The 11,252-nt window shown below is 42.8% G+C and overlaps 1 protein-coding gene across 1 annotated transcript in view; it reads right to left on the bottom strand.

Annotated features, from left to right (window-relative positions):
• Positions 1-214: 214 nt before the first annotated feature.
• CCDC94 (coiled-coil domain containing 94) overlaps positions 215-11,252 on the bottom strand; it is a 101,066-nt gene continuing 90,028 nt past the window's right edge. The window contains exon 8 of the mRNA XM_018572335.1: positions 215-309. Coding sequence (XP_018427837.1) covers positions 215-309 — 95 coding nt within the window. The remainder of the gene's footprint in view (positions 310-11,252) is intronic.

The following is an 11,252-nucleotide window of genomic DNA, read 5'->3' as shown; positions in this document are numbered from 1 at the left end:
ATTAACAATTCACAGACTAACTGCCTAATTTAATTGAGTTTCCAGATAATAGAACCCAAGATTACATCTAAAATCCAGTTATAAACAACTTTGGATGATGAAAACATTTGTTGTATCATATGCTCTACAATTTCTGTTTAAAATAGAAAAATAGGCACAACTAGAACAGCTTGAGATTTCATCCTGATCCATACACGTCCCTGGTTATTTTGTTTTAATCACTGTCTTCACTATCAGAATACATTCCCAGCAAAGACAGAGACGATGCTTTTGAAGCTGTTGGTACACACAGGATTTCAGTGGAGTTACCTATAACAAAGACATAAAAACATACATGCAATTATGAACTCATTTCTATAAAAACATGCTCACAAAGAATGTAAAGCTGCCAACCCCCAGTTTATTATCTAATCTTTCCCTGTAATGATGATACATCTTAGTTATTTAGGTGGATAATTCGGTTTCATTGAAATTGAACTCCTAATTCCAACCCATTTGTAGCTGATAACAAGCGATTCCCAGACATGAAAACCTGTACCACACCTAATACTGATGAAGTGACAGATAGTCACAAAACGCGTCTATGGGTGTTTAACCACAATAAAGCTCATCCTTGTAGGAATATTAATCGGAATTTGGATATTGGAGACCATTTACACTAATCCAAGGGCACCTCTGCCTCTACACTAAACGGGAAACCTTTTCAGTCCACCATTAACACTATATTCTATTTTAGCGGCTCTGATTACTCCTCTGCCGATTTTGTTGCATTCCTTCTGGCTCTGAAATTATTAGGGTGACCTTCCAATTTATATTTTGAAAATATATTATTTTATTCTTTTATATTTGTTGCCCAATGAAATACAACGAAAAAATTGTGACTAAGCGCTAAAGGTAAAGTCAATAGATGGGTAAAAGCGATTGTAAGAGTGTTCGTTTAACACAGTCTAAAAGGGTTAAATTAATCGTGAATTGGTGTTAAGAATAACAGTAAGGCCCCGTTCACATTGAGCGATTCGCAAATCGCGCGCTTTGCATTTTGCGCGATATCGCTCAAATGCTTGCATCAAAAACCATTGAATCGCGGCAAAATCCGCTCCAAAAAGGGTCCTGCTGTAGCGACACACGACCCGCGACAGCAGGACCCTTTCCCCCGTTGCAAAGCATTGAAGAGCGATATCGCGCTGTAAATAGCCGCGATATGGCGGGAATTACCGCGCGATAAATCGCACAATGTGAACGGGGCCTCAATGTCTTAAATTAATTGTAGCAAAAGAACTATGAGAAAATCAAACACCAGATATCCAAAAATAACATATGTGCAAAATGATCGTGACAAGCTAAGGTGATAACGCATATAAGACAAGTTATTTGTAAAAGTGTTACATTAAGTCATCGATCGGTATATTGTAGCAGAGATCGTAATAACCACTAAGAGTGGTTAAATTAAATCAGCAAACGGTAATGTGCAAAAAAAGATCGTGACAGCCACTCAAATGATGGACAGTCTAAGGAAATCTTCAAGCTAATCTAAAAGTGACAGTCTTGCAATATCAGGTAGGCAAAAAAATGTTCAGTGGATGATATTTGAAAGACGGAAACCTTATCTCAGGGATCTGTGCATATAAATTGTTTGTTGTGAGGAAGAGGGAAGAACAACAAACAATTTATATGCACGGATCCCTGAGATAAGGTTTGCTGTCAGCGCATCCAGGAAAAATCGCCGCTGTATCTGAAGGAAACATCTCCAGCACCGCAGAGAACAGACTCCCCTTCTGCTGAGCCTTAACGTGGGAAGGACCGAGTCCAAACAGGGCAGGACCGAGGACCAAACTGCTGTTAATCTAACAAACTGGTTTACTCACTACATTCTGGTGAGTACCCATCTATAAGGGGATCGTTGGATTGAATTGAAATAGATCAACTATTATGTGCTTTTGTTTCCGTCTTTCAAATATCATCCACTGAACATTTTTTCGCCTACCTGATATTCTCACTGCAAGACTGTCACTTTTAGATTAGCTTGAAGATTTCCTTAGACTGTCGATCATCATTTGAGTGGCTGTCACGAACTTTTTTTGCACATTACCGTTTGCTGATTTAATTTAACCAATCTTGATTGCTGATTGTGATTTGTCACTTAGTGGTTATTACGATCTCTGCTACAATATACCGATCGATGACTTAATGTAACACTTTTACAAATAACTTGTCTTATATGCGTTATCACCTTAGCTTGTCACGATCATTTTGCACATATGTTATTTTTGGATATCTGGTGTTTGATTTTCTCATAGTTCTTTTGCTACAATTCATTGAAGACATTTACTGTTATTCTTAACACCAATTCACGATTAATTTAACCCTTTTAGACTGTGTTAAACGAACACTCTTACAATCGCTTTTACCCATCTATTGACTTTACCTTTAGCGCTTAGTCACAATTTTTTCGTTCATTCTAAGGAGATTTTCTCCTTTCACTTCTTAGCTGCTTTAGGTTTATTTATTTTATTTAAATCCAGGAGCGCAGATTATTCTTCACATAACAATGGCAAATACAGTTGTCCTTGTCTTCAGTGTTTTGTGTTAAGAATATTTGATCCCGTTGATTATATAGTTCTTAACATATCTAACAGAGCATTTTTTTAGCTGGGGATTTCACCATCTGGGCCCAGGAAATTGTCCGGCATTATGCTCAAGAAAGGAGTCTTTTTTGAAAATGCAGTTCCACTGGCCCAATAAATAGCAGGGTAACTTAAAATCCTCCATAATAAGAACATTGCCCCTTTTCCCAGCCTCTTCAATCTATAAAAGGAGGGGGGAAACTGTTCATCACTTTTTATGTGGGGGAGGGAGGGTGTGATGACATACTCCTTAATTTACTCAATTACTCACTTTGTTTGGAATAACGCCTCTCATTAAATGTTCCAGTCCACACTCTTCTGCCCTAATTACAAGGTGGACTAGTGCTAGCACTCTTTCAAAAGCCCAACTACACTGCACAGCTAGCCCAAATAGTTTCCTGGTACATAGAGCCTCCACTATGAGTGTCCCTGGAAGCCTATGCATGCACCCTGATATTGATCAGCAATCTTCTCTGGCTTAACTCCCGATGGTGCAACAGTCTAATGCCATAACATTACAATTTCACTTTACTCATTGACACCAAATGTATTTCCCCAATATCTAAAACCCTAGCTAGTGAACACCATCAGTTTTGCTCATCTCTAGCTACACAACAACCCTGAATTCAAAAAAGGAGCTTCTATCATGGACAGTAATGTCAGCAATCCTGATGAGTAATCATTTTAGCTGCTTGCACATATAGCGAAGTTCTGGCATACTGTAGCTTGTGGCCAAGAGGACTTTAAACTAAATGATCTCATATGGTCTCTTACATGACTTGTAAACAAGAGCAAAATACCTCCTAAATATTTTCACAAAAAGGTAATGTCACTTGTGTAAATGAACCTCATTGTATTAAGAAAAATAGGAGAGTCCACGAGTAGGAGTCCGCTCCCACTCCTAGAATTCCTCTGCTGTCTTAGCAAGCAATAAGGAGTGAATCAAAGAAAAACAGAGGTGAGGGACCAGTGTCCTGTGATGTACTCCAAGAAAAAGATTTTATAGGTCAAAAAACCTATTTTCTTTAAACCATACATCACAGGACACAGGATTAGCCTGAGAATACTAGGACACCCAAAAACAGTCCAACTGCTGGGCAACACAGAAAACAAACACCATCAGGGCCACATAACAACAAAGAGAATTCGAGAAACTCGGAGAGCAGCTTGAAGCACCTTATGCCCAAAACGTATGGAAGGAGAAAACCACTTTAAGGAGACAGGAGGCCTTAGGGCAACCTAATCCCTCTGCAACACTAGGAAGGGATCCTTACAGGATAAGGACACCAACTCAGACACTCGAGTTGTTGGTGACAGCAAGAAAGGTAACCTTGAGTATGAGGCCAGTTAAGGTAATATCCCTCACAGGCTCAAAAGGTGTCCTCTGCCTTGTGTCCCTCGACGTCAATGGGCGTGTACTGAGGGAGCAACGTGACAAAGACCCTGCAAAAAAGCATTTACCAAGGAGTGAGTGGCAAGCGGTCTTTGAAAAAGAATAGCTAGGGCTGAGATTTCACCTTTGATGATGCTCAAGGCTAAATGCTGAAGAAAGGACAGGATTCACCCCATGGAGTACTTCCTAGGATGGAATTTCTGAGCCTTCAGGAGCATAGGAAGGACTCAGGACTTGGGCAAAAGCAGTCAGTCTATCTGTTAAAGGCAGCCACCGAGAAGCAGGGTGGTGGACTGGCCCCTGGGACACAAGGACTGAGTGTTGATATATATAGAACCAAATTATCGCCTTTGTTTTTGATCTGACAATAAATTGGGGTATATTCCTACAAACTCTGGCTTATCTTTTCAAAACCACATAATACTATTCCTCCATCTTCCACCTTCTCTTGTACTCAGAGAGAGAAAAAATGCTTCCCATAGTGTAGTATCAGGGGTGTGGAAATTTAAAAAAAACCTACTTGTCCAAGGGCTAAAGCGGGGGCCGAATCTACTTGTCCCTCATGACAATCTACTTGTCCCAATACAAAAAAATTGTTTAAAATCAAAACTAGGGATGCACCGATATAAGTTTTTGAGTATCGAGCACGAGCAATGATTCTGTTTGCCCGGGAAGCCTGCTCCATGCCATCAGGAAGCTGGGCAGCAGGTAATTACATGCTACCCAGCTTCCTGATTGCCAGGAAAGCAGACTCCATGTTGTTTGGCCGGCTTGATCATGATTGGCCAGAAAACCGGCTTCCCAGCCAATCAGCATCGAGCCAGCCAATCAAGAGAGAGAGGCCGGGCCAGATTTGATTGGGTAATTCCATTTTTCCATATTATTTGGGAAAGTGAGCTTGGCTCTATAGATCAGAAGTGAGGGAACACATACCGCCGCTCGCTCACTTCTTGATCCTGTCCCTGCAGAGAGCTGTAACTGTCACTCACGACTCCCTGCTGGGCTTCTCCCCCTCCTCCAGCACTGACTGGAGGAACGAACGGGGGAGGGTACAGCTGGCTCTGCCTCTAGATAGACAGAGCCAGCTGTCAATCATGCAGCTGGGTGGATCTCGACAGTAATGTCAGGATTCGTGTTGGCTGCGGCGGTCTCAGTATATAGTGAGCTGTAGCTCGCTGTATACTGAGCTTTGGGTCACGGGAGGACGCTAGTTTATGCCCTCCTGTGATCCTTTGTGGAACTATGGGGAAAAACACTGACCCCATAGTTCTCCTTTAATGCATATTGTGCGTGAAGGAGAGTTCTGCTGCTTGGCTACCACAGTATGGCACACAGTAGAATGGTGGCAGCACTCAACGCACAATGTCCTATGCATGCATTTATTTGCATGCAGATGACGGTGGCAGCGGGGTTGGTTTTAACCGTGACCGGACACAATAGCCGCCGATCCTTTCATACAAGTGATCTAATTTAGGGCTGGTACTGATAAAAATGTTCGTGTTCGATTAATCTAATTTTTTTAAATCGATTAATCGATTAATTTCGATTAATTATAACACACATACAGATCCAACTACATTGGCCTATACACATACAGCAGAGCAATGAAGTAATAAAATGAACTAGGATCACACTATTCCAGCACGTTATTAATCTCCCGTGCCCCACTCAATATGGCTGCCGCTTGAGTGGGGCAACTCAGAATAATAACGTGCTGGATTAGTGTGATCCTAGTTCATATAGCAAACTTTAGAAGCGCTGATGTGCAACCTGGGGCTTGAGGGCCACGTATGGCCCTTTGTAGACCTTAGTAATAAGAGTGGGAGCATACATTTGCAAATGGGCTAGAATAGCCGTCATTTCTTGCAGTCTGGGGAAAAATGTCTAGTCTCGTCAGCTGCATCAGGTTACCAGTCCACAACACCTGTCTGCAGTCTCTGACAGTCTTCTGTAGCACTAGATATACTAAATATTATGCTCACCCCTTTGGTACATTAGGGGCTGCAGCTGAGGCTCCCTTATTTGTCAACCATTGGCCTTGAGAGTATGCACACAAACCTGGCCCCTTGACCCATAACAAGCACGTTTGCATGGCTAAATATGTGTTTGTGTCAGGATTCCAGCTTGCGTACTGCAGAACAAGTGATCACGCAACAAAGACATCAACTTTATTTGTATATTATTCGCATAGCCTCCAATCCAAGAATTAAATCTTAGCAGACATCCTTCTCCTGCACGTTGTCACTGTGCTATGATTATAAGCAGAGAATTAACCTTCTCTATAATTTGCCAGTGTGTGGGCAACCTATACTGAAAGGTACCAAGCTAAGAGTCCATCATTTTAAAAGAAACCTGTCATCCGATAAAACAAACATACTGACCTCTTCTTGTGAAGATGATAGCTACCCATCATGCCGACTCTTTGACTTCAGTCACGGACATCAACATCACCGGACTCCTCCCCCCTTCCCTTCGTTAGCCGTCACGGACATCGATGTCACCGGACTCCTCCCCCCTTCCCTTCGTTAGCCGACGGAGCCACTGGAGGAAGGGGGGAGGAGTGCGGTGACGTCGATGTCCGTGACATCACCGGATCTCCGACGGAAATCCCGGAAGACCTGGAAGTTGGCGGAGAGGTGAGTGCCGATCAAAATAATTTTAATCAATCAAAAAAATTAACAATTAATCGAGGAATTAATCGTTAATTTCGGTAAGCCCTAATCTAATTAGATCACTTGTATAAAAACGAGCGGCGGCCCCACGCTGTACATTTAGCTCTGCTTGTCCGGAGCAGGGCTAAATGTAAAAAAAAACTACCGTATTTGCCGGCGTATAAGACGACCCCGTACTTTTTGTGTTAAAATATAGGTTTTGGGCTATACTCGTCGCATAAGACGAGTATAGCCCCAAATAATGTTTAAATGCACCCACTAACATCCATGGCGGAATTCTCGGGTGTGGCTCGGGGTTAATTTTCAGTACCATAATCGGTAACCCCGAGCCACACTCGGGATTACAGTCTCTTACCTTGCCCACGATCCCCGCTGTGTTCTCTGCCTTCCGCTGAGCCAATCACGGCAGGCTTTGCATTAATGAATACAGGCTTTGTATTCATTAATGCAAAGCCTGCCGTGATTGGCTCAGCGCGGTATACTGTATGTAGTCGAAGCTACATACAGTATACCGTATCCTTCCGTACGTACCCGGCGTATAAGACAACCCCTGATTTTCGGGGGATGTTTTAAGGTCTCAAAACCCGTCTTATACGCCGGCAAATACGGTACTCACCCGGCGCCCGAAACTGCATGCCCTGGGCGTCGGCCCATAGGAATTCCACACCCCTGAGTATGTCAGAATACATTTATTTAAAATGATTAAAATGCACTTACAATTAAAATAAGGCAATTGCACATGGATTGTGTCCACTGGAGTTCCTGTCTCTATGATTGTAATGCTCGCATGGATCCGCCCACCTGATGCATTTCATCACTATTGACTTCCTCTGAGACGACAGTCTGCATCAGCAATAGGAGTTGGTGAGCGCGGCCAGATCTTATCTTTGAGCACGGTGGAGAGCACTGATTCACTAATTGTTTATGCATTCACCGACGTGGTGTGGATTATAAAAGTTAGAAAACATATCTTCACGTAGTTCAAGGAATTCATTGTATCAAGATGTAATGGACTTCACATATGGATATGTAGATTAAGTGGGACTTGTACATCACTTGTGAGATTTAATACAGGATTTCTATATGTACATATTCTATGAGATGTACTAGCACAAGTATATGTTTTTTGGTATTCACATTTAAAAAAATAAATAAAAAGAAATTCTATGTTTATTATGGTTTATAGTGTCTAGATAGACCATTAGACCAAGAGTTTTTCTGTACTATTATTAGCACAGGTGATGTGGATAACACAAATATTTTTTATCACTTTGTGACAATTTCATAATGTAGAATAACACCAGCTACAGAGGACTACAAATCCCAGCAATAGTACATTATAGTATGCGATTTGTTGTATTCCTGTATAGCTGCTCGTATTCTGCATTGCGCCGCAGTATAATGTATTGTATTGCACACCACATTTTTTATTTTTTTTTACTTCCACCGCTCCAAGCTTGCTCCCGTGATGGACTACAATCTCAAAACAAACTAGTAGTCAATCACTGGAGCCTTTTTTTTTTTTATCCGATTAATCGAACTGAATAATCGTCTAATTAAATCGATTTTGAACATAATCGTTAGCTGCAGCTCTAGTGAGCAATAGGAGTTGGTGAGTGCGGCCAGATCTTATCTTTGAGCACCTTGGAGAGTACTGATTCACTAATTGTGGTAGAGCTGTAACAATCGACTAAGTCGATTATTATCGATGATGGAAAACGTTGTCAACGTTTTCCATCATCGATTAGTTGAATTTCGATTAGTTTGCCTTCTTGCGGCTCCCCGCACGACACGACTCCTCCCCGCCTCACACAACTCCTCCACGACTCACAGACTCGCCGATTCTACTCCCCGCCTCACGGACTTGTCGCTGCCCGCCCATTCACAATCCATTAAGAAGAAAGAGTAGGCATGGATGGAAGGCAGCTCCCAGACAGGCCCACAATCTGCTCAGGTAAGCCTGCACTCTCTCCCCCCCCACATGTTGCTTTATGATGTATTGCTGGGATAGTGGGATTTGTAGTCCTCTATAGCTGATGGTACATTGTTCTGTATAATATAAAGCACAATGTACCATCGGCTATAAAGGAATACAAATCCCACTATCCCAGCAATACATTATACACTGTATGTGTAATGTACTATTGCTGGCATTTGTTGCATTCCTATATAGCTGGTGGTATTCTGCATTGCGCCGTATAATCATTATACCATCATTAATACCAGCAATTATAGAGGACTACAAATCCCAGCAATAATAAATTATACGGCGCAATGGAGAATAACACCAGCTATAGAGGAATACATCAGATCCTAGCAATAATATATTATATACAGCGCAATGCAGAATAACACCAGCTACAGAGGACTACAAATCCCAGCAATTGTACATTATAGTATAATGTAAGGGAGCATCTAGCCTCACTGGTCAGACATATGGAACGATCTAGAGACTGATTCCTCTCATCCCATGCAGTGAAAACACAAAGTTGCAGTGGCCTGGAGTGAAACTAGGCATACAGGACTGCCTCGAAGGATGCCACCATCAGGCCCAGAACCCTCATGCAAAAGTGAAATGAGTTCTTGCCTTTGCTGCAGGAGGAACACCCTGGGCAGGGCCCTGTCCAGTAGCATGCCTAGGTAGTGAGTCAGTTCCAATGCAGAGTTCTGGAAGTTGAGGATTCACTCGAAGACTTCTAATGTCTGCACCATCAGAAGGCCTAAACCGATTGATCCCTTAACATAAGATCATTCATATAACTCAGAATTTTGAAACCTTGAGAGCGTAGCAGCGCAAGGACAGAGGCTAACACCTTCGTGAAGACTTGAGGCACCTGGACCCACATGAATGGACAGATTGTTGGGTGAGGCTGGGTAGGACCCAGCTGTCATGGTACACCCTGCTGATGGAGTGTCCATAAAATATAATTTCAAGGCATTAGGTGGCAAGCTGAAGAAAAGAAGTGTTTTCAGAAATACTGCCTGTGTGGCGAGCCACACCAGAGAGGCAGTGGGAACTAAGGGAGATGAACAAGTGGCTGAGGAACTGGTGTAAAAAAGTTCATACAGAACTGGGCTGACTTTTTGATCAGTTACTTGCTCTTAGCAGGTAAACTACATTATACAAGTCCATAATGCTAATTGTACTCCAAGACTGAGCAATAATAAAATAGTAAATGCTAGTTTGAATTCTAAACTTATGTTCTCAAATGCTACAAGTCTGGCTAACAAAATGGAATCTTCAGTGTTTTGTTTAGAAAATTTGTTCCAATTTAATATCATATGAGTGTGGCTTTTTTAAAGGTGAACTATGAGGTCAGTGATTTTCACTCAACCTCATAGTTTGAGCCGACGTGTTACAATAAAACTGTCACACGTCGGCTAAAATATATCGGGAAGTGAGCGAACGCATATCGTCGCTCGCTCACTTCTCGATCATGTCCCTGCAGAGAGCTGTGACTGTCACTCACGGCTCCCTGCAGGGCTTTCCCCCGCTCTGATCCTCCAGCGCTGACTGGCGGAACGAACATGGGGAGGGGGCGGGTACAGCTGGCTCTGCCTCTAGATAGGTGATTGACAGCCAGCTGTCAATCACGCAGCTGGGTGGATTTCGACAGTGATGTCGGGATCCGTCCTGGCTGTGGCGGTCTCAGTAGCTGTAGCTCGCTGTATACTGAGCTTTGGGTCACGGGAGGACGCTAGTTTATGTCCTCCCGTGACCCTTAGGAGAGCTATGGGGAAAAACAATTACCCCATTGTTCTCATTTAACCACTTGCTGCCCAGAGCATTTGCACATACATGATAAAATCTGAATTTTTGTATAGAAAATAACTCAACACACAGTTAATGTCTAAACCGCTGGCAACAAAAGTGAGTACACCCCTAAGTGAAAATGTCCAAATTGGGCCCAAATTGTCAATATTTTGTGTGGCCACCATTATTTTCCAGCACTGCCTTAACCCTCTTGGGCATGGAGTTTACCAGAGCTTCACAGGTTGTCACTGGAGTCCTCTTCCACTCCTCCATGACAACATCACGGAGCTGGTGGATGTTAAAGACCTTGCGCTCCTCCACCTTCCAATTGAGGATGCCCCACAGATGCTCAATAGGGGTTAGGTCTGGAGACATGCTTGGCCAGTCCATCACCTTTACCCTCAGCTTCTTTAGCAAGGCAGTGGTCGTCTTGGAGGTGTGTTTGGGTTCATTATCATGTTGGAATACTGCCTAGTCGCCAAAGGGATGCTCTGCATCAGCATTGTGACGGACCCCAGGTACCCCGACTGGGTACCTCCGCCAAAGAGCGTCTCCTGCCCGCCAAACCCAACTCTCAGCCAGCAGATTCGCAGTAACCAGCCCCTAACCCCCAATCACGAGCCAAAACTCATGTTAAAGGTTCAACATAGAAAGAGCAACTCCTTTATTAAACACAGGACATTCACTTTAGAGACACTGGGAGGGATACAACCCCTCCCCCTCATGACAAACACAGATAACAGATTACACAGTGAATCAGAAATTTACATACACAGTCAAACAGTACAATAGGGTGAGCATCAGATAAC

The sequence above is a fragment of the Nanorana parkeri genome, unplaced genomic scaffold (assembly GCF_000935625.1).
Source record: "Nanorana parkeri isolate BGI_ZX_2015 unplaced genomic scaffold, ASM93562v1 scaffold2003, whole genome shotgun sequence".
In the NCBI taxonomy this organism is placed as follows: Eukaryota; Metazoa; Chordata; class Amphibia; order Anura; family Dicroglossidae; genus Nanorana; species Nanorana parkeri.
This window is presented reverse-complemented; position numbering and strand designations above follow the sequence as displayed.